Source organism: Strix aluco, chromosome 31 (assembly GCF_031877795.1).
Source record: "Strix aluco isolate bStrAlu1 chromosome 31, bStrAlu1.hap1, whole genome shotgun sequence".
Classification (NCBI taxonomy): domain Eukaryota; kingdom Metazoa; phylum Chordata; class Aves; order Strigiformes; family Strigidae; genus Strix; species Strix aluco.
The window spans coordinates 147,580-171,838 of NC_133961.1; the positions used below are offsets into that span (position 1 = coordinate 147,580).

Consider the following 24,259-nt stretch of genomic DNA (forward strand, 5'->3'; position numbering starts at 1 on the left):
GTTAGCCTCACCTTGCCCAGACCTGTTGGTACAATGTGCTTTTTTGTGTGTCTGGAAGTATTCTGGGTCTTAGCAACCAGAGCTGTCTCTGCCCTTGGGAGCTGAGACAGAAAAGGCTTACAGCCACGCAAACAGAAAGCGACACACCGGTCTAAGTACCATATTTGAACCAAATTTCTGCTGCTTTTGCTGGTGTCCTTTCTATAAGCAGGAAAAGTCTGATTTCCCTAGCTCTGTTGAGATCCAGTGGTCACATCCTCCTGTGGTGCTTCTGCAGCATGCAGGGGAAATGTACTTCAGTGCGACTCTTTAAATCTCCCATGTTCAGCTCAGTGGGATGATGTAAGAGGTGGATTCCTTGTTAAAGATGTCCTTCCTAGGAAGGGAAGTGCTCTTTATCGTTTTCTCATTCTTTTCTTACTTCTTACCTTTTTCCTGTTCTCCTGCTCTGGATTGATCATTCGTGCTGACACGGTGATAAGACATTATTTTGATGATGACAGCTTTAGTATAAATACTCACCAAGACATGAACTGGTATGCAAATACTTAGACTTGGTGACATAAATGCTTAGAGAAATCTTACAGTTACTAAACCTACTTATGAAAACTCCAAACAGTTGCCTAGCTGTTTCCAGTGACACCCTTAACCGTTGGTGTTGTAACTACAAGACAATACTGCTCTCCAAGATGGATGTTTACAGCCTTCCTTCTTCCTCAAGGACAACTTTCTTTGATAGGTGAGGCTGAAGGTGATCAGCCATGAAACTTGACTATAACCTGGGTGAAAAACAATGGGATCGTCCTAAGCAACACTCGTGCACAGGTGCACCTTATCTGTGTGAAGGAAAGCAGTTCAGGTTTTAATATAATTGGTGTTAGTGTGGATGATAAGAACAACGGCGACATTCCTTGAGTCTGAGATCCACTATTTATCTTGAAGTCGAGTTCAGCATAAATAACATGTGTGAAATGTTTCCCCTACACTGACAATGAGCCTTGATTAATAATTAATAGTATCTCTGTATGCTGAAGGACAATTCATTCCCTGTGCTTGGTAAATCTAGCACTAAGAATGCTTGTCAGCTTCTGTCAGGACGGAGATTTATGATGAAACCTGGAACCAACAGTGAACAAAGACTGGAAAATTCACTTCACACAGACCACTGAACAGTCACTCTATCATAATATTCAGCACTTCTTCTGTTTTATGCATACAAATTAATGAAACCTCAGAACCTTCCTATGATACTACATTTTTAGCTGTTTTCATGTTAGATGTCTCTTCTGACTAGTGAAGTAATGAGAGACAGATGAGGGTTCATATTTTCATTTAGGCACCTCATCTCCAGCTCAGGTTCATGATTGCAAGCTGGAGGGATAACTCACACATGGTCAAGGAAAACTTTGAACTCACACCTCTTAGAACTGTCCTGCAAGCACAGATCTTTCATGGGAAACAGTCTTTCCTTGCTCTTGAGTTGAGACTTGAACCGATGACTGAGTTAGTAAAAGGCCTCTAATGCAATGCCCTGGCCATGGCTCAGAGGAACAAGCAAAAATATTGTGCCAGACTTCCATGAGCTGTGGAGAAGGAGCCTGAAGAAAAGTCGTAGTTTTCCCCTGCTGATCTTAACCTTCAGAATTAGGAAGGTTAAAAGCAGAGAAATATAAAACTGAGTATTCATCTGCTGTTTTTCTGCCCTGCTAACCTGCATGTAGCTGAGCTTTCATACTCAACCCCATATACACATACAGTGATGGGTGATTTCCTCATTTTGTTTTTGCTTTCAGATGCCCAGAGAAGCTGGAAGACCAAGAGACTCCCCTTTCTTCAGACTTATGCATTTCACAGGATGCTCAAGGTATGAAAAGAAAGAATTGAGCCCACGAGTGGCTCACCCAGTCCACCTCCCTGCCAGCACAGGGTTATTCCATACCGTGCATCTACTAATGTTATTTCCAGACTAATTTTAATTTAGGACATTCCTGCTTTTCACTTCTCCTCATTCTAATTATAATCTCCCTATCTACCTGAAATAACCTCCCTTTAAAAAAAAAAAAAAAAAAAAAAGGGATGGTCTTAAAAAAACAACTACAAAGAAATCAATCCCTCATCCATTACCAGGTTTTTCTTTTGTTCTGGAGCCACGTGTGTAACCCGGTTAGACCTGTTCTCTGAATACTGAGGACTGAGCTGGCCTTATGCAAATGATCCCAACCTCATCTGGGTTGTTGTCGTTGCAGACCCAATCAAACGAACAGGAAGTGACCTAAGGAGTTTCCCTATTGGTTGCCCAAGTGTTCAGCAAAATGTTTTAAAATTAATATCACATCCATTTATCTTCACTCCTGGGAGTCTTTAGGAGACATAACCTAGTACCTGTGTTTACCCAACCTACTGTTCCGTAGACAGTTTTCCCATTGCCTCAGTTAAGGATTTCCACTCCAGAATCTGCAGCTAAATGAGGTAAGGTGTTTGGGTTTTGCTTTTTGGGGGTTGTTTGTTTGTTTGTTTTTAGATATACTTCCTTTAAATTAATACCAGTGAGAATTAAAAAAAAAAAAAAAGAGAGAAGTGTCTACTGGGCTCATGGCCACCCCATCGAGCCCCTCCCCTCCCACTTTACAACAGCAGCTAAGCTCATCTGATCAAAAGGCTTTTTAAGGTTCAATAAAGACTTCTGTTTTCCTGTTTTTAACTTGTATCTTACTTCTGTTTAAATATTTCTGTTGTGTTTATGTCTGATTGGGGCCAGATCTGCTGCCTTTATTTACCCAGAATGTCATTGACTTTGAATTGAGCCAGTGGCTTCGTCAGCATTACTTAAAGTTTCCTGAGGATCCTTTTTCTTAAGATATATGTAATAATATTCTGGGTCCTAAATCTGCTGATTTTGTTCACAGAGTGATCATCTATTCAGTAAGACGAGGGGCGAGAAAGTGGACCTTGTCAATAGCATTGAGAGTGCTGGTGTCGCAGAACTGGGAGACACTTTACAATGACAGTGTTCTGTTCCTTTTAGTGATGAGGATGTTGATGATGACTGTGCCGATAACAAAAAATCCTAAAGTACATTTATAATTTGGCTCGGTTTTATGCTTAAGGCAATTTCTTGGCAGTTCCTGTGGTGAGGGGGATTCTGCCAATCTTCGTCCCTTCTAAACGAAAGCACGGCACAGACCCAGTTTAAGCACTGGGTAGGTAAATACAGTGTGAATAGAGGCCTGCAGTGTCTTTGCCTGTTTAATTTGTTTCTCTTCCAGTGGTAATTTTATTTGAATAGAACCAGAATTGGCCCCTTAAGGTATGACAGCTGTTTAAGTAATGGTAGAAGTGAATGTAAAGAAGAAGTTGCTCAAAATCTATACTGATTTTATAAAATATGTGTAATGCTTGTAGTGATAAATGTTTGCATTTCACCACATGAGACATTTTAGGCACATATTCTTGTGTATATGGTTATAAAGTTTTGAATTTTATCAGTAAAGTGGTTTTGGATTGCTTCATCTAAAACTATCATATGTCATATTTGCTTCTGAAGTACATCCAACTGTCCTTTTTTCCCTATTCTTTAGACAATGAAAATGACAGAAATGAGCCTTGAGGTAAAAGTTTCATTTAGTGATTTTATTTGCACTTGTGTCACATGGGACCATGTTAAATATACCTGTCTTGTACCAGTATTTCCTGTAATTTTTGAAAACTTGAGTGGAATAAAAAAAAATTTATTCCTTTAAGCTTTGTTTTGCTAGCAGATTTGCAGGTAGCAATCCAAGCCAATTTTCTGATATCTGTTTTGCACTGTAGAAAATACCAGAGCTGGAAAATACAGCAGTTTTATATTTAATGCGAATGCAGAAATCAAAGAAAACACTTGCAATTAAAACTAGAAAAACAACAAATATCACAGTTAATGACTGTTTAATTCCTGGCCCTTACAGTTTTCAAAACCAGAAGTGATTGTTGTGATAACCACATAGGACTTCCCCCAATTTTTCAGAGTTTAATTAGGTGACTTGAAGCAGAGCTTGTCTTCTAGAAAACTTCCAATCTTGAAAAAACAAGTCTAGCAGTCCAGTGATGGGAAACTCATCACAACTTTCTTAAGTGCTCCAGTAATTAAATACCATTCCTCTAAAAATATTTAATCTCATTTTCAGTCTGGCATGGTCTAGATTCAGCATTCAGACACCTGATTTTGCTGTTTTTTGATGGTTAGTGCAAAGTTTCCCTGGGTAGCAAATTCCTGTTTCTTGTGTAGGTAGACGGGGACAAGTGTGTCTGTAGCCTTGTCTTTGATAATTGTGATAGTCCAAGATCCACAGGCTATTTCTTCTCATGGAAAAACTTACACTACAGTGAACCTGTTTCGCTACAAGCTTTTCCATCCTTTAATCACTTCAACGGTCCCCTCTAATTTTTCAACATCTGCTGTGAAATTTGAATGTCAGAACTGTAGGAACAGCAGTGCCAAGCACAAAGGTAATAGGAGTCAGTATCCTGGGAGTTCAGGATCAGGGGTTTATAAAGTGTGCCCAAGACTTTCTTAGAGCCCTTATCCTCCAGACCCCCTTCTTGCCTTCGAGCATTGGTCCTACGTGTGGAGACAAGGTTAACATTGGTAGAGTTGACGTTGTTTGCTGGCATTTTTTTTCAGTTTTGCTAGTCCTAGTGTCATTTTTAAAGCCTATAAGGGTGGTGAAAAAGTATATTTTTCCCAATTCATAGTGGTAAAGGATCTCATATCAGACCAGATTAATGCTTTGTTTGCCCTCGCACAATTAGGTAGCCCTTCAGAGCAATTTATAGGGTGACAACAATATATATTACCCGAGTCGTGGTGAGATCAAGTAACTGAATGTGATCTGTTTAACATGGGATATTATTGCCTTCACCTGAGAGATGCGCTGTGGTATTCCCATAGTAATTTCATATTACTTCAGATATTCTCAGGGTGTTGTGAGTTTTCAGCAGCAATGGAAACAGACAATAGGACAATTGGACAAAGAAAATGAAATCATTTGGCTTCCACGGAATTTCCTTATTTTTTTTTCATTCCCAATAAATATTATTGTTAACATCAGTACTTTACAAGGTAACAAATTGCAATGGAGAGACATCAAACTAAAAAGGAAAAATCATCCAGAGCCACAGGTGAAAAGAGGTTAGAGAGGAAAAGGAGGATTTCTGTAGGTGCTTCTGTGTCCAGACAGGACTGACATGTTAGCTTGTTGCCTGTCCCACAGCAATTCACACCAAAAAACCCCTGCAAGGATGAAATTCTACAACTGCTGAAGAAGTAAATATTTATATACAGTTCTCACAGAAGAGGATTAATGATTTTATTGCCTCGGTGAACTCAGAGAACTGCCCAAGAACCATGACACCTTTCCAGAATCGACATTTACCTTCCCTCCCTTGTTCACCCCTTACACAGTCATAAACATGTCAAACTTAAGTCTCAGGACCAAACCATTCAGCCTTCTCCCAGGCAAACTCTCCACTGACTGCAGCGTAGCCGGGTCTATTCTGCAGAGTCTAGAGTTATGTGCTTTCTATTGCTGTGTACTTGCTTAGATTCAGTTCCCACACAAGTGTCTGAGCTCTTTCTGCAATACGATGAATACCATCTCTGTGAACTGGAGCAATGACCTACTGTGTGGAGAGACAGGTTGGAAAGTGGGTGCTACAGGGCAGACCTGTCTGGCTTAAAAATTGGTCAGTGTGCCAAGACCAAGCTATGGATAGAGATGAGTGACCTCTTCTTTTTCTGATGGTAATGTGACCACCCTTTATAGGATTTTCTGTGCTCTCTTTCTCATTGGCCTTCCTACAGTTGTAAAGTAGGTATTCTTGTTGAAGACTAGGCGTTCCTGCGGCAAGCAGCACATAAAAAGAAAAGGGTCACAAACTTAATTGTCAGTTGTCATTGCTAATGACACACGATGTTAGGATGTGGTAGAACCAAATATAAAGGCTTTGCTGTACATGAGGAAATGAACAGAAATGTTAATGATTTTTGTAGCTTGCACAGTTTGTGATGTTTAGTGAAGGAGTCTCTGCCCAGTCTCACAGATTGGTTACTATTGAGCTTTCAAACATAAACTCATGGAGTTTTCTTCCTAACAGCAAGTGCCTTGTGAGCACCAGTGAAGTCCAACACCATCTTCAGCAAAGCGTGTGGCTTCAGCTGCTCAGCCAGCCTAGTGTTCAAGGGTGCTTCAAGATCTGTAACCACAAATGTCTGCTTCTCTTTCTCCCTGTCCCTGCTTCAGCACACTCTGCAGATTACAAATCCTTGATGGACCAAGGATTTATTTCAGTGGGTTTTCGAGAAAAGGGTACATTGCAGACTTGGTAAGGGTTAAATTCATAAGTAACACTGCTGATAGAAAGGGTAAGCAAGGAAGGGTTTGTTCACACAGCTGGTATATGGAAAAGTAAGGATTAATTTGGTATCTGTGGAAGTCATCAGGGGTCTTTCTTGGTATGAGAGCTACTTTTAGCTCTACTGGGGATGCAGCTTGCACCAAATCTCTCACTGAATGCCTAAAATACTTGGGACATTTGTTGGTCATTGGTCTATAGACAGGTGAGAATGAGTAAACATGGAGTCATGTAGCCAGTGGAGCAATCAACTGGCATTTGGCATTTTGTGTGTCTCCCTCTGAGGAAGAGCCCTCAGAGGCTTGCTTTCCAAAAGCTGACATTGCGCGTGGTTATCATTACCTATTCCTCTCCTGATCTTGTGAAATGTGCTCCACAGGAAAGAGTGAGAACTAGTAGAGAAAACAGCTAGCTGGGGCTGGATAATCACTGGTTATAGACCAATAAGATGGGGCAATAAAAGAGAATTGTTTTACAGTGGTGAAAAGAAAGTCATTCTACTTAAAGGATCTGCAAACACATAGAATAAAAAAACAAAGTTCCTGCCTATTGTGGAGGAAGGATACAGACATAAACACTTGAGATATTTCCTCAGCTCACAATCAGATGTAGCCAGAATAGTCTCCTGAGCCCCTACAAGTCTGTAAAAATTGAACAACTATGTGTAAAAATATGGTCTAATGTCCAAATTACTAGTGCCATTATCAGAAGAATTGTCTTTGTTTTTTGAAACCGCTCCGGTTTTTCTTTCATCTAGCAGTGAGCAGGTAACTAATTTATATTGCTATATAATTAAAGAACCCATGTAAATCTGCCCAAGATGCTATGGTCAGGAATCAGACTAAGTCCATGATATAATGATTACCCCCAAACTTTTAAAATGATTTTCACTGAAACATGTAATTATTATTATGCAACAGTTTAGAAGCTAACATCTTGATGATGCACTTTCAAAGTATGCTTGGTTAAGTAATTGTCTCATAGATTGGCATGGCTATGGAGGGGCTTTATCAGGGAGTCGAAGTCTGACACATTTAAGGGCACTGTTCTCATCTCTTTTGCAGTTGGATCCAACATACTACACACATAAAACAAACTTTACTTGTCATATTCCCAGGCAGCTGCCCTGACAGAGAAAGATGAAAAAGTTTTAAAAGTTTTAAAAGACTGAATTAATAGGTGATTAGATGAGTAAGATATCCTTACAGACTTATCAAAAGTGGGATGTACAATATGAAATAGATATAATTTTTCCTTCATTTAGTGACTTGTAGGTATCCTTACCCTCCCTAAGACTTTTTTTGATGGAGCTGTAATACTTTGTAAGAACAGGTAGAAACTTCTCTTCCGTCTTTAAAATCTCAAGTGATTAAATGCTTTTGGATGACAGTCAAATTGTAGTCAATCCAGTAAATTTTTCTTAGTCTGCCTGTAGCCACTCCCAGTGTGCATACACTCACATAAGCATACTGCACTAAGTATATGCACATGCTCATCCCTTATCTCCTGCACAGGTTTTCTCGCTTTACTTTTTAAAATAGGAATGCACGTATTTGCCCCAATTTTGTTTGCTAATCTGAATAATTCCTTAATTTAATCCTTTAAAATGTAAAGCGATTTGGTACATGTGTATTTTGTCGGTAGGTACAAAGCAGTGACTCGCATTGTCCCGCAGCGAGTGGGGGCTGCTCGTGCTGAGAACCCTGGCCCAAGCTGTGTGTGACTTCCACACCTGCTGGTTTGCCTTGTGCTGCAGTAGTTTTTCTTGCAGGAACACATGCACAGCCTGAGAGCTGGTGTGCCCCTCCCGACACCCTGCACTACGAGCAGCTCTAGTACCAGCCCGGCTCTTCTATGCTGGCAGGGATATAATGCAGAGATGTGCAGATGCAAAGGTGTTAGCTTAATCAGTGCTACCACACATGTGAACAGCTAAGAGGGCTTTGGGTCATTTAGAACTAAAGTATCAGCCTGCCTTATGCTATGACACATCTTCAGTATTAAAAATCTTACGAAGATTTAATCATTAAAGATGAAAAGAAGAAAAAACTCCCCAGCACCTGAAAATAGCTGTTAGAAGGATCTCTGCTAACACTCTCTTCCTCGAACAGTACTAAAGTTGGTGTAATTCACATGGTAATAAATCTCCTTTTGAAGAAAACAGTTGTTTGAAATAGTCTGGAAATATTTTTATTGGTTTTGTTGGTGGAACCTGTTCTAGTTACCTTGGGGACTAAGTGAGATACATAACTGCCCAGGGAAGCAAAAAGAACTGAGGGAAGCGAGCTTTTCCCCCTTTTCTGACTCCTCCAGCCTCCAGCCTAGAGAGCAGGCACAAACTCCGCGGTTGCTGTGAGAGCTGGCACTCCTGTGTCACAGATAGGTAACTGAAGATTACGTTTTTGTCTGTTTTACTGGTTGCTGGCTTATGGTGTTTGAAAGAAGCTTCCTTGGCCAGGTCAGCCAGGCTGACTACGTAAAAGGCAAAAAATGAGAGGAAAAAAATGAAACTAAAAATAAAGAAAAGAGAAATAAAAGAAATGAGGAAGAGAAGGAATAGAAGTGATCAGCTAAAGAGGAGGAACAGGATTGCAACCTTCACATTCTAGGTAACGTTTGAGACAGTCAAATCTGGTAGTCCACAGAGGCTGAACTTCAGGATTACTGTGGTGCAGTTCTGCAGAGGGTTCCCTGGTGACCATGTGCACAACAGCCATGTTAGGCAAGTTTATTGCTTCCAGCGCAGCTGCTCTGTGGTGACATTACTGCCTGTTTGCAGTAATGTCCTAGCTTAGTATTTGATATTTTCTGTCTTTTATAAACAATTCTACATAACAGACTGAATTGCATTTTGGTTACTTGGACAACTTGGAATAACCACGCTTCCACAGAACAGAAATTTTGAATTTCAGCCAGCTCTGCTTAGGAATTTCTGGCTCATTTTCAGGATCATACATGGGTCAAGGGCAGCTTTTCTGATTTAATACTTCAAGTGTAGATTTAATTGTTTGGCTAACTTAACATTCAAAACTCTACTAGGCACATAAAAGCCATGATGCATAAAAGAATCTTGGTTTCAGTCTGAACAAGTCTCAAAAACCCCACGATCATCCTAATTCATCTGCATGTTGAAATTTTTGCTAGAGACGTGATGCAATGGATAGCAATGGAGCTTGAGCTGGAAGATATGAGTTGGACTGACGTCCATTGACTTGTTATATGACTTAAGCAAATCATTTCAGCTCTGTGTCTCAATTTTCCTATTTGTAATAAGCAGGTAATGCTAGTTCCTTCCTTCATTTCTGTGCTTTGTGCTACTTACTGCCTGCGCTGTCTGTGTGGACTCTTCCTTCTCTGCTCTACTGTTGTCAGTGTTTCAGGAGCAATTCCATCACTGTAGATGCTTTTACAGTAGATGAGCCCTGCAGGCTTAATTTTCAGAAGAACCTAAAAGTAGCCCAGTTCCCAGCTGAGTACATACTTCTCATGGACTTCATTTTTGCTACTTTTTTTTTTTTTTGAAGTAGTAGATTAAGGGTTGTGTGTGTATGTTCATATGTGTGTGTGTATGTTCATATGGGACCGCAAACCCTCCCAGTGCTTCAGGTTTTCTTTCTCTCCCAAGAAAGTTCCTTTACTGCTTACATTTAACTTGTTGCTTTTTCCTGCTAATTTTCGAACCACTGTGTCTCAGCTGATTTTTCTTTATGTATTTTGTATGACACCTCTTCTGACTTAGGTCTTAGAACAGTGTGTTACTTTGACCTGTTGAGGTTTCAGCTGATGGAAAAGTACAGTATTGAGCTCTCCTCTGACACCAGGCTATGCTGTAGCAAAGGACTATTTATGAAGCAGGAGAGAGTTCACGTAAGAATCAAAAGAGTACATTTGTACAAAACCCAAAGGGAAAAGCTCTATTGTCAAACCGGCCCAGGCTGTTGAGGCAGATGCCTGGCTTTGCTCTTTTGTTTATATTCCAACAAATCAAAGCTGACCTGTGTTGTTATCGGAGTAGAGCAGCAGGTGCAAAAAAATAACTCTGCTGCCAACTCAAACGAAAGGGTAAGACTAATACCCTCTGGGAGGTATTGAGAAGATAACAGAGAGCCATGCCAGCAACTGAATTAACGGCTTTATTTACGGTGGGTTTTACTTAATAACCTGCTCCTAACACTGACACATAAATACTCCATTGTATTGTTCAATGCAACCACTGGAGAAATCAATGGAAACAGGATGGGCAGCTCTCATTGTGCCAGACGAGAAGGAGCGACGCCATGGAAGTGTTGCTCCTCTAACTGCAGGCAGCAGAGAGAAGGAAGCTGTTCTCGTCTTTTACAAAAGTGAGGAGACATTGTTTCCCACAGCTTCTTGCCTTACCTATAGAAGGCGGTTGCAGAGCAAGGAATCTTCATTCCCTCCATTTTCTGATTGCTTTTAATGAAGCCAGGGAGCATAAATGAGCCCCTGTATATATGTCAGCTACTGTCCCCGTGCCATGTGGCTCTGGGAGGCTCAGGGCTTTCTCAAGTCCTGGGTGCGTGGGGCGAGCAAGCCTGCTGCTACACCCAGGGGTGAAGCTCTTGTGCAGCCAGTGGAGTGGGATGCCAGGGCAGTGGTCTTGCAATCTCTTATTCTTTACACAATAAATACAATATGAAGAAACCTCATGGACATAGCTGGGCTCCAAATAAATGTTTACTAAACACACACAAACATGCAAGCCTGAAAGACAGTCAAAGTAAATGGTCCGACAGCAGGTTTCTGAAACAGGGTCAGTGAGCCCCATTGAACTATTTCAGTGATAGCTACCCGCTTGGGGACACTTCCCTTTGCAAACAGCTGCCCACCTTGGGATACTTGGCAGTCTAGAGAGGAAGGCAGGGGGAGCAGGCATCCTGGCTGGAGCTATCACACAGGTGGGATCAGCGAGTCCCAACTTGACACGTGGCTGACCCAGGCAGAGGAATTAAAAGTCAGCCATACGAACCAACCCTGTCGGCCACACAGAAAGATCCTTCCCACCATGAGCCCTGCACTGCCTCTGCAGTGTCTCCTCCTTGAAATACCCTGTTGCTATCATGCCAGCAAAAGAGTGTGATCAGATTGTGGTTATTCAGGCTGTAATAAGGTATAAACACTGCTATTGACTGGGTTAGTCCTCCAGCAAGATGCTTAATTTAGGATAAAACACTTTATGCTCAGCTTCCAGCTTCCTCATCCTAGCTAATTTGTGCTGTGTTCCTCATGTATTTAATGAAGAAACACAATTAGTTTGTTGATTGAATTAATCAATTCATGAAAAAATAGGCCCAATAGGAAAAATCTGCATGTTCCCCAAGACACTTTCCTGGTTTTGGTCTCTATCCCGTGTTCCTTATTCTGTTTAGTTCTCACTCAGAAACCAGTCCCAAAGAGGAAACCTGCAGTTTCCAAGCACCTTTATAAAAACAAAACGTATGAAACAGATTTTACAAAAGGGAAAAGAGAAAAAAAAAGGATCTTTTTATTTTGGAAGTAGGCAAATTACTGGTTGTTACTGTTGAAAACCAGACTAGTCCCATAACAAAAGGGAAGTGCTGGTGGTGATAGTGGTTAAAATAAACTTCTTCATGAAATACTGGCTGCTGCAGCAGCATACATGAGAGTCTCTATATCTGAGTTGCTGTTACGTCAGAAACACTTCAGCACCTAATGAGAGCCAAACACGAATACAAACACAATTATTATTGTTATTATTGTCCTTGCAGTAATAACTGAACAGTCACACACGTTGCATTAACAGTATGGAAAGCAGTTCCCTTGATATGCTGTTAGTCTTTAATGCGATGGAAAGAGAAGCTGTCGTGGAAGGTAGAGGGAAGTGGTTGGAGAACCAGAGCCAAGGGAAAAGGAGAAGGTGTTAGAACACGATGGTAATACTTTGTTAGCTGATGAGGTTCTTGTGTAATTATAGACATGTGGCTTGTCAAGCTACAGGGGCATCTAGAGTGCTTTTTGGCCATTTGTATATTTAGTGTATTGTAAGCAAAAGAAAGGTGTTTAGCAAAAGGAGATTAGGGAGATGAGCTGGCTCCTGGTTGAAGGAAGGATATACCAGAGAGATAGGAAGGACATGAAAGGAGGTGTGGAGTTGTTCCATGAGGTGTGGTATTAAGTGCTGAAACAAGAATAAAGAGCAAAGGCAGTTTTTCCCATTATTGTGTTTTCCAAGACTCTGTATCCCTGAGGCTAGACTGATGAATCTATGGCAAATGACTTCTAAATATTCAGGAAAAATGGCTGACCGAAATTATCATGAACTTGCTGAGGTGGTGCAGACAGTAATGAAAGCAGTGCCATACACCGGTCAAAGCCATGTTTTGCAGCACCAACTCTGAAAAATAAAAAAAGAAAAAAGCCTGCTTTTTTTTTTTTTTTGCCAGTTTTTAGTAAATATATCTACTTGTTCCAAACGTTTTAAGGATATGTTAAGGCAAAACCGACATGAACATTTATCACAAGAAATAAAACTTTTTCGTGATTCAGTTTTGTCTTAGCTCTATGACTAGCAGTTTCACCAATAATATACAGATCTGTGCACAGATCTTCTGCAAGAGGAGAATGAGCTTTCTGACAGTAAAATAAATGATTATATTCTTTTTTCATATTCAAAAACTAGTGGCATGGCAAGAAGAAGCACATCTAGCCTGTGATGTGCCAAGGAAGCATGGATCCCAAACACTGGATCCTTGTTAAGTGGCAGGTTCCGGTTCACTGGTTCCTCTGCTAAGGTAACATAACTATGGATAAAATTTGCAGAAATACCAACCTTTGGCACTTAGCACTGTCAGACACATCTATGCCTTGAGGACTCTCTGTTCACAGTTGGCCTTCTGTTTGCTTCTGATTTAGAAAAACAAACAAACAAACAAAACCTCTTTTAAAATTCTCCATTTTATTTTCATTATACTAATAAGTACCTTGAAAATTGAAGCCAGTTCATATGAAGATTGCTGATTGTGAAAAAAAGGGGTCAGAGAAAAAACAGCCTATGAGCCTTTGCATATCTTCAAGTAAATTTTTTTTTTTTTTTTTTTGCATTCATAAAGTGAACTTTGTTCTCTCTCAAAAAGGAAACTGAACTATGGTTTTGTCTTTAAATTACATCGTTAAAAGAGAGATAAGAACCAAACCCAAACCCTGGAGCGGAGGGATAGCTCAGATAGAGATCTAAATCCTACCTTTTCTACCCAAGCTTCTCTTTAGTTAAAATACATATGCAAGATTTTGAAGCATCCATATGAACATGTTAAAACAACCACCACATATCTCTTACAAATGTAGCCTTGTAGTGAATCATGAAAATCAGATCTTTAGTAATAAAAGATTCCAGTCAAGCTTTATTTGATTTTGTTTATCATGATCCTATCTGTAATGTAGGTAAATGTTAAATGCTTCTTTTCCATTCATCTTCCTTTTTCTGGTCTTTCAGTTTACCGTCATGTATACATTTAATATACAAGGTTCAAAGAAAACAAAAGAATAAACCCAACTCTTCCTTTCCAAGAGCCCACAACAGTAAATGATCAATGTCTCAATGTGGTCTCTGAAAGCTCACCAAGAGTCAGTTTTGCACATGCAAAAGTGGGTTTATGCATATGAACCACAGCTGTATACACCAAAAATATAGAAGCATATGAATGTGCAGAAAGGTGTAGAAGGGAAAAAGATTGGCCCTAAAGCCCCAAACGAGAATACTGAATATAAAGAGTTTGGGAGATTATTTAGAAAATTTTCTTATAAAAATGATTCCTTGAACTTCACACTCACAATGTGATTCAGTAAACACATTTTGTTACTGTGGCCCAAAGGTACATACGATGGACTAAAATGAAATGCATCAAACACTCAGTATGTTACACAACAAATATTGAGTGTGATCATAGTGTCTCTTCATATGAACTTTCTTCAAAGCTTTCAAAGAGTTTCGAAACAAATGTTTATGGGGTATGTTTGCAATGGTGTTAGTGGTGAGTCTTGAGATTTTCATCAGTCAGGCCAAGCTGCACAGGCTGTCATCTGAATGGTACCTTGCAGGTCATAGCAAAGTGGTCCAAAACTGAGCTTTTTGTTGTGAAGTGGATGCCTGCAGGGACTCGGTCTGCAGATGAGTTGTTTCTTTTGTGGCTTCCCTCTGCTTTTTAGGAACTAAAACAAAGGGGTGGAAACAAGGAAGTGTGTGATGGCTACATGTGAATCTACATGGCCAGAAGAGATCCTTACACACTGCAGAAAAGGTCATATCTGAAAGTGAGCTGTGGCGGGGGTTACATCTTATCTGGGAGTTTGGCACAGACACAGAGGATGAACCAGAGACCTTTGCAAAATAGACAGATAGAGATCATAGGGCAATCTCAGGGTCAGCCATAATTGTATGTATAGGTACCCTGGCTCAGAATAAGACCCTGGAGCCCTGGTAGTAATACACAGTAAATGAGAGGGGGGAAAACAAAAACAAAAACAAAAACAAAACAAAACAACAGAAGACCCAAAGCTTATGGTAACATGCAAAGAGGCTCTCAACATTCATATATTCCATTTGTACCTGCCCTTACCACCACTGGAGATGTAAAATAGGTGGTTGGAATGCAAAGCAGCTAATTGATCATATACATTACAAGTACAATGCATATATCTTTCTGAAGTAACCGTATGTGTAAAGCAGGTCCACCTGCTTTGTTGTACATGTCCTTTGTTTCTGGTGTCTTGAAAACTCGACCCACTTGGTTGTCTTTTGATTTTTCAAGAAAAAGATTAAGATCCAGATTCTGTTCCTCTGCAGCTGCAGTTATTACCCAGTATCATTTATTTTAGATTGTTAAGTGCTTGACTGTAATCCAAGGTTCAGTAATGATCTAAAATATTTAACATACTCTGTAGATACTTGTTCCATAAACTCGAAGCCTTGAAAAGCAGGGATTGTGTCTTCACTGTGTACATAACATACTTCAAAGAAAATCGGCCCAGGTGAAATCTACATTTGAAGTTCAGCCATGATGGTAAAAGGGGAAAAATGGGGAAGGATCCCATAGGTAAATAAACAAAAAAAGAGATCCACCCTTTTGGACGCGCCAGGAGGAGCTGCACTGAGCTTGTCTCAGCTAGAAGTCACTCTTAGACTTTGCATAGCTTATGGGTGGAGTCATAGTTTAATAGTTTCAGTCAGTTTTGCCTTAGACATCTTTTTTTGTGTTTTGCATAGAGTACATAGCTTTACAACCAGAAGGCTGCAGGCCCCCTTCCCCTATGGGGTTCACACCCCCTCATATTTGTAATTAATGAGACCCTTAGTTCAGTTCAGTGTTGTAACATAAGCAACTGCACAAATCAATCACTCTGGTTGTAGTACTTTAGGATTCACTCGTTTTCTCTGTACTGCTTATTTGCCTTACATACTGTGTTCAGCATCCTCCTGTCATTTAATAGCTGTCTATGAAAGATTCCGGTTCAAAAAAAAGGAGAAACTCATTATGTGGATGTTAAGACTCATTGGGTTGAACATGGAAATGGGGATCAGAGTAATTTATTTTCAGAGTACACCTGTAGTGCAATAAAATTTGCATAGAGTGCACTATACAGTGTTCAAGGTTCAAGGACACGTAAATATGTTTTTCTGCAATGTTGGATTTGCTCCATGGGCAGGCCATGGCTCCTTGCTCCTTCCGTTACCACCGTTTACTCAGGGTGGTCAGGCGGTCAAGGAAGACAAGAAGAACAGAGTAAATGATCTCCTGTTACTGCCAAGCTGCTGAGTTTTAGCTTGGTTAAAGCTCCTCCTGACTCCACTGAGAGCTTTCACTAAGACAGCCCCTCAGGGTTTGGTCTGTGAATACCACCTGATATATTCAATGTAGGCGAAAGATTTTTTTTTTTTTTTTTTTTTTTTTATGCATTCATCCCTTCTCTTAGGACTCTCTCTAGAAAGAAAGTTGCTTGAACACCAGTGCACAACTGTATTTAAATTTGCTGATTGAGTAAAGTGTTATTTGCTTCCTCTCATAACTGTGCTATGTTCCTAGTAGTGTTATAAGATTATACTACAGAGATGGCTCCTCCTCAGTGGAAAAGAACAGAAATGTGTGTACAGATACCTGCAATGAACACACACGGAGGTATATGTGTGTGTATATGTGTATATAAATACCTGTGTGTATATACACATATGATATTTCATGTGTGCTTTCATTTATAATGTACCATGTCTTAGTAGAGAGACAGATCCCAAGATCTTTACATGGTTTTCCAAAATCTCAGCTTAGCTAGAATCCCTTTTTAACGTGGTTTCCTGAGGAAATGAGGCTTCTGTGGTTATTCTGTCTGTGTGTTGGCTTTTGCATTTGGCCTGTAACAATCTTTGAGTCCCATCACTAATTTTAATTAAATTTGATATGGGGTAGAAGTCTCAAAGATATGAAGTTCTTACAGGATTAATGAAAACTGGCTGCCAAGTACAGGAGGAAAATCTATTAATACGCCATCTGAAAGAAAGAGGGAAGCTTGAGCTCACTCCTTTGAGACAATGAGATATTATGAATGCCCCAACCGTGGGAAAAACTTCAATCAGTGCTAACATCTTACTAGACACTAGAGAATCCAACCACAAGATACACATTCATAGGAAACCAGGCTTCATTAGTTCCACCATTCGCTTTGATACATGGCATATGATTAAAAGAAAAGTGAACATATTATATGCCCTTCCCCTTGAGGCTTCACACCCTTTAACCAGGTTTGTCTGTACACAAGGGAGATTTGAGGATTTGGCCCTAAACTAATGAAGAGAACACCCCTTCCAATATCCTGACTCAAAATCCTTCCAAGTATGGAATAAGACACTGTTATAAGCATAAATCTGCCGTGAACTTGTATCAAAGAAAGGCATATACAGGGTAAAATGGAGAAAATTGCCGTTTAGTTTTCATAGGGAAAATATTCTTGCGCATGATGCTGTACACTTCCAAGCAAAGGCGTGGAAGTTACGTTTGTAGGACTTTATACCCACCCTGAACAAGGTGCTAGACTGATTTCCAAATAAGAAACACCCTTGCATTAAGGTAAAAGAGGTGACTTGACAATTTTCAAGTCACCCAAAAAATAGTACCTTGAATAATACACAGAACTTAGGGAATGTTTGTGTTAAAGCTAAATCCAGTGCTGTTGCTGTGATTAACGTCATATTGCAATTTCTTCCTCTCATGTGCAATTGTTCCCACAGGTGGTATTGGAAATTAATTAATTAAGTCATTCTAGTTGAGATAACTTACATACCTTTCAAAAATTGGATGTATTGATTGATTAATTTATAAAGCAACTTCCAGGCGCATTATCTGAAAATATTATTAATGTTATTTAGGGATACTGTGGAGAGCAATTGTCTGCTAGACTGTGATGGGGAAGAAGATTTTAAAGGAAAATAACTGAAATCTGAATCTAGGGAAACAGCTGTCAGAGTGCTGCTTCTCAGATCTCTAACCTGCAATTGGTTTTTGTTACTGCTGGGGTGGAAAAACTATGCAAGACACATGCTGGGATTTATTTAACGATCCATAGCTTCAGCTGCTGAATCTGTGTCATAGGAGCTTTTGGGCTGGAAATTCACCTGCACAGAAGCTTGAACATAAAAATCATTTCAGTTCATACGCACACATTTTCCCAGACGCTTTTTTGTTTGCACAAGTATCAGGCATGAAAATCACGCAGAAGTCCAGAAACTGCGGAAGTTGCAGAAGGCAAAACCACGGTACCTGAAGTTTTGAGATGGATTCTGAAAATGTGGCTTCAGATCAATAAGTTGAAACTCAATATTAAGTGCATACTGTGATTTTTTAAAAATACGTGAATTTACCAAACTAAATTCCTAAGAGTACATTGATAATCCTCAAGTTTTATAGTTTTCCCAGAATACCTGGTATTCTACCTCACCTCTATTTGATACTGTAATAAGGTCCTTATCATTAATGCTGCGTTCATTCATACCTAATTTTCTTAAATGATTAAAACCCAAGTTAAATAAATAGCTTGACATACCATCAACCTGTACAATATCGGAAGTGTATGCATTGACTGTCAAACATGCAGTATTGCTTAAAAGTTCTTATATATCAAGTATATGAGATAAATTATATTCATGTTATATGCTGAACATTTTTATAATCAGTGTAATAAATTTAAATGCCTCCTTATACTTTCTCACAATACAAAGTCACTTGGCTTTAACATGGAACTAAAAGATGTCTTCTCTTCAACTGGCATGAATTTACTGACTGTTATGACAGTCAGCTTTTATTTGGCCAGAGGGGGACCATAGGTATCTCTCTCTTGTTTTATACCCCCACATACCTGCTACGAGGAACTAAATTCTCCTTGCTGGTAGCCACCGAGTCACAGATTGTCTAGAATTAAGAGTGGAAAGCAACTGTTGAGACATCCATGGTTTGATGTTGCCATTCTGTATAGCTACAAAAAGAGGGCCCATACCAGGTTATACTGTAAAGCACCATTCCCTGTGATAAACTTCCTAAGGCTCTGGAGTTTTTAGTACTTCCCAGTAATTTCTGTCTCTTCCTCTCCCTCTCTAAATATATATATATGTGGGGAGGGAAGAGTGAGAGAATTGTAACTTTTAAAAGTTAAAATTTATTTTAAACAACAGAGGAAAATACCAACCCAGGTAATTTTCATGCTGTTCTTTAAAACCAAATCTGTGAGTGTTTCTATTGACTCCTTTTTTTCTACCGAAAAGATTGCTGGTGTGAGCTCACAGGGGGTCAGGCTGTGCTCTCAATGGAAGTTTTCTCATTGGCCTCAGTGGGTAAACAGCCAAGACCAGTGACTTGAACTTTCACGAGTCTATTTTGTATTTCACGGTTTATTTAATTCCAAGGTGAAGTCTAGCTGCATGCACATGCCATCCTGATCACTAATGTTTCATTTTTACAAACTTTGCAGCTTTCAATTTAGAATAATTTTAGACAATGGCTTGTTTTTTTTTTTTTCTCTGTATTTATATAAGAATAATAATCTGAAGCCTTTATAATATTTAACAAATTGCTTTTCCAAACTCTTGAGGAATGTCTCTAGTTATAATGTATGTTTTTAAACTTTGCAACTTCAAAACACTGAAAGATAATATCAAGAATACCTGTAATTGGGGAATTTTGTATACCTTCACTGGAATGATTAAGTATGTGATGAATATGTGACATTTTTCTAAAATATATTGTAAGTAGGGTTTTTTTAAAGTATAGTTATAATAAAGGACAGTTTTATTTATGGTGCTAAGGCTAAGATAAGTAGAAAGAAAAGTCTGTGTCACTTAAAAGAAGGAATGCTCTCTTGGGGGTGGTGTCACTCCAAAATGCTGTTTCTGTTACAGCGACTGTCTCATTTTAAGATCTTTGACCATCTGATTTTTCGGTGGTTTGAAATGTATGATCTGTGATATTTGTTACTGAGAAGTGTTATAGACACTGCTGACGCAGATCAGAGAAGAAACTGGGTCAGATGACAAGATATTCCCTGTAATGTTACCTTCCTGTAGCTTTAACATGTGCGTCCTTCTGTGTGAGGGAGTTTCTGAATATGGGTTGTTGTCAACTGTACAGTTTTCTTTGCAATCATTGAAAAGTATTTTCTCTCTCCTAAAAAAATAAGAAAAGAAAAAAAAAAAGGAAAACACGTTTAAACCACATTTCTCTTTAAATTGGGGAAAGGAAAAAAAAAAAGTAAAACTATTTAGTATTTCATTTCTCAAAGCTTGGCAGTTTTCCTGTATTGCTCTGTCAGAAGCCTTGTCTTTTCATTCGGCTTCATTTCTGATTACAGATTATTCATTTATGGATGGGCAGCTGTAGAAACTTGCTTCTTGCATATGCAAATCAATCATGGTAATGTTTATCATAAGGAGATTTTGTGGCAGTGAAAAAGGGGTTGTGGCAACATGTTCTTGATTTCAATTGTATCTTCTACAAATGGAATTGGCTTCCTCACTTCACCTTCAGTGGATTTTTTTTTTTTTGCCATTTACCTCTCGGACTAGACACCGCTCACTAAGCAAGCTGTTCGATTCACTTACAGATCATGATTTTGGAAGGAGCTGGCAGGATGAGTATCAATTCCAGCAGCAATCTACTCCACCAGCAACCTTCCTGGACAGACGGATATTCCACATGCAATGGTAGGAGGAATTCAATGGCTCTGAGCCATGTTTTCGGGGGGGAGGCAGAGGGGAAGGGGCTACTACACCTTTAAGCATGCACAAGTATTATTTTTCAGTAATACTGATTTATTGAAGTTTCACTTCTGGTAAGAAAAATTTCTGTTTGTTACTTTATAAAAAGCTGAACTCACAACACTAAGATTCAGAAAGTGACCAGTTTATGGTTCATTTCATTACCAGTTCTTTTTCTCAAAATGAATTTAGTGGCTTTGAAAGTGCCAAAAGTTCCCTCTTCTCTGCCCAGAATTCTTTCTCTCTTACCTTTACCCCACATGCCTTCTCTGAACCAACATTACCCTTCAATGCTAATCACCCCTCTGGCTTTCCAGCGGAATAGCCTTTTTGCTCCTTACTGTATTTGCTTTTTCAGCTCAAATTACTACATAGCTCAGACTGGCATTAGAGCACTAGATAGCTTGTGATCTGAGAACTTTTTTTTTTTCTTACTGTTTTCTGATTATATGGCTGTTTATATAAAAATGTGTTCTCATATATATTCTCTCAGTATAAATATATATATAAACATATATATAGTGTTTGATATAAGATTTAAATTATTTTCATCACTCAGTTAACAGGTAAACCTTAAAATCTAAGCAGACAAACATATACTGCAGTTGCTCTAATCCAAATAATGCTGCAACAAAATTTACAATGAAAGTTCCCACTCAATGAAACTCTTGTTCTTTTTTATGTGTCATTTCTAAATACACATGAATACACATAAATACACATATATGCACTTAATAAATGTGCTGACCTGTCTGTAAGAGATTCATGGGGAAAAAAAATCCTGGCTGAGTTTCACTTTGCACAGGATTTCGTGAAGCAAAATGGTGGGGTCTATTTTCATGCTTCCAGTGTGAAACTCCTCAGGATTCACTTATGTTTTAGAGGGACAGGAAGACTAACGTTCAGACCAGCCTCTACAATCATTCACCACTTCACTTCCTTTTATTTAGCTACTATTTCCTCCCACTGAAGGCTCTCCATTTACATTAGGAGCCTAGTGGCCTCTGAAATTCCCTTACACTTCTGAAGTGATGGGAATACATATCAACCTAATTTTTAGGGAATACTTGACGGCTCCATCAAACCTTTGTTGTCTGACATATGACACTCCTAATCATTTCCACACTCACTCCCCAAATCTTTCAACAGCAGGATGAGAAACAACCCTGCAAGTCACTACCAGGGCCACTATTGATAAAGAAACCTAAGTACCTGTGGGGCTTTTTTGTTTTTACCTAGAAACTAGCATTGTGCCCTGTATTTCAGCTGAAGAGACCTGACGTCTAGTGGGATCTGAGGGGAGGTGATTTCCTAAAATGTGCCAACCCTGCTGCTTGTGGTCCTCTGGCAATATCCATTGTTGTCAGTATTTCTCACAGCTGCGTGGACAACCTTTTCTTGCAGAGACTGAGAATGGACTTGGTGCCACATTCTGGAGTGTGGCTACTGTAGAACTAATCCATGGCAGTCTTTTCTCCTCCTGTAATTCAACCACCTCTGCAATCTCTCGTTCCTTTATCCTTAAACCCTTCATGCACTTGTGAGCATTTTATCATGCTAACGTCTCTGCCTGGCATACTCCACTGTCCTCCTTTCCCAAGGAATATATTGCACTGAACTCCTTTTGCCAGCCCTTCTGTGAGGGCAGACCAAAGCAGTCCTGCCTTTGCTCTTATCTTACATAATTATCCTATCCCCACATACAATTTCTTTAATTTGCAAATGTAAAGTACTGTCGTGCAATGACACACAACTGAGAGCAGTTCAAAAGATTGCCAAGAAAGGATGCAGACATCCTCACAAGAAAATTAGGAAGCTTCCATAACTAAAAATGAGTTTTACAGCTGCATTCAGAAATCACCTTACCTGACTACAGGTATTCATCAGAACTATGTGCATTCATCAGAACACCAGCTCTATCACGAAGCTGTGGGCCACACTGACAGGCTTTTACTGTGGAGCGGTATGAGAGTGGCTTGGCTTTTACCGTTCTTTGATTAAATCCCACATACATATTCAGTCTTTATTAAGTCCTTATTCAAAGAAAATTTCCACGTCACATTATGAGAATTTTGCAAGGCTTTTCCACCTTTTTCTGATGCGCTAAAATGTTTTTCCTCCACAAGGATCAACATACCTTTTCAACAGTCTTTTTTGTAAGGTGTCTTCCATCAAAGAATTTTAGTGTATTTAGCCAACATTAATAAATTAATTCCTACATATTCAATCTGCCAAGAGAGGTATAATCTGTCAAGAGAGTTTTTAATTGGGAAACTGAGGCAAAAAAATTATAACAACACCTTCTCCAACAGTAGCCACTGAGCTAGTGTTACGGACTGAGAAAAGGATCTAGACCTGTGGACTTCCAGGGCATGTAATTTAGCTACAGAACTTTCTTGTTGTCGACATAACCCCATAGCACTAACAGAGACAGTAAATACCTAATTTCTTTTCCAGTGTCCAGCAGTTTCTATGGAACCCAGTGGCATGAAATACACCCACAGTACTGGACTAAGTTTCAAGTCTGGGAGTGGCTGCAGCATCTCCTTGATACCAACCAACTGGATGCCAACTGCATACCTTTCCAGGAGTTTGATATCAACGGGGAACATCTGTGCAGCATGAGCCTGCAGGAATTCACTCAGGCAGCTGGAACAGCAGGGCAGCTGCTTTACAGCAACCTTCAGCACCTAAAATGGAACGGTAAATAAATATTAGGCAGAGACGCATGTACAGTGGTCTGAATTCTGGAATCTTCAGAAGTCGCTTACATTCCCCAGAGACCTACCTGGCAGATCTCATTTGCTGTTTGCTATGCTGCTTATACCTCATTCACTGTATTGCTAAATTGCTTAGACATGACGTAAGGCAGAAGTCTGAAGGACCAGGGGAAAGGGTTTGTTTCCCGCTCCAAAATTACCCCTCTGGCTCAGCTGTAGCAGTTGCTGCTTGGAACTAAGACCTTTGATTCTTCTGTGCTTGTTGTCATATGTCCTACCTGCCATATGCTTTCTTGCAGGCCAGTGTGGAAGTGACATGTATCAATCTCATAATGTCATTGTGAAGACAGAACAGACAGGTGAGTAACAGTTGGGAAGTGTGCCACGCAGAATAAAAGAAGTAACACAAATATCAGTCGATGTCTACTTCTTGATGTTTTCAGGCAGCGCCACCATATCTTAGTTTGCATGTGGCCACTTTTCCTGGGAGACCTCTGTAGTATCAGCAGTTTGTACTGATGTTCAGAGTTGGAGTAGTTTGCAGTGCTCAGTGAGTGCAGCTTTGTAGAAGACTTCATTCAGCAGATTTAAAAACAACTATTTTCACAGTATTCTCAGGTTAAAAAATGAGAGAAAACAATTTTTTTTTTTGTGAAGTGCTGATAATGTTTGAAACATGAGGAAATTCCCAAACAAAACAACTTTGAGAGAAAAAATTCTTACATTTCAATTTCTTCACGTTTCAATGAAACTGGAATTCATGGTTTGACTGAATCTGCATTTTCCCTGTAGCAGTCTTTTTTTCCAGTGTATTCATAGCTAGATCCTTTTCCTCCCAGGACTTTGTTTCACGAAGAAAAGAACTTCAGCTTGGTTC

At 39.5% G+C, this 24,259-nt stretch overlaps 1 protein-coding gene across 2 annotated transcripts in view; it reads left to right on the forward strand.

The window, feature by feature from the left end:
• Positions 1–2,345: 2,345 nt before the first annotated feature.
• EHF (ETS homologous factor) overlaps positions 2,346–24,259 on the forward strand; it is a 33,893-nt gene continuing 11,979 nt past the window's right edge. The window contains exons 1-4 of one of the 2 annotated variants that reach the window (XM_074809808.1): positions 2,346–2,469; positions 20,509–20,608; positions 23,120–23,365; positions 23,682–23,741. In XM_074809808.1, coding sequence (XP_074665909.1) covers positions 20,512–20,608; positions 23,120–23,365; positions 23,682–23,741 — 403 coding nt within the window. In that variant the 5' untranslated portion in view covers positions 2,346–2,469; positions 20,509–20,511. Of the gene's footprint in view, positions 2,470–13,058; positions 13,164–20,508; positions 20,609–23,119; positions 23,366–23,681; positions 23,742–24,259 lie in introns of those variants that run through there. The other variant, XM_074809809.1, reaches the window with a different exon arrangement.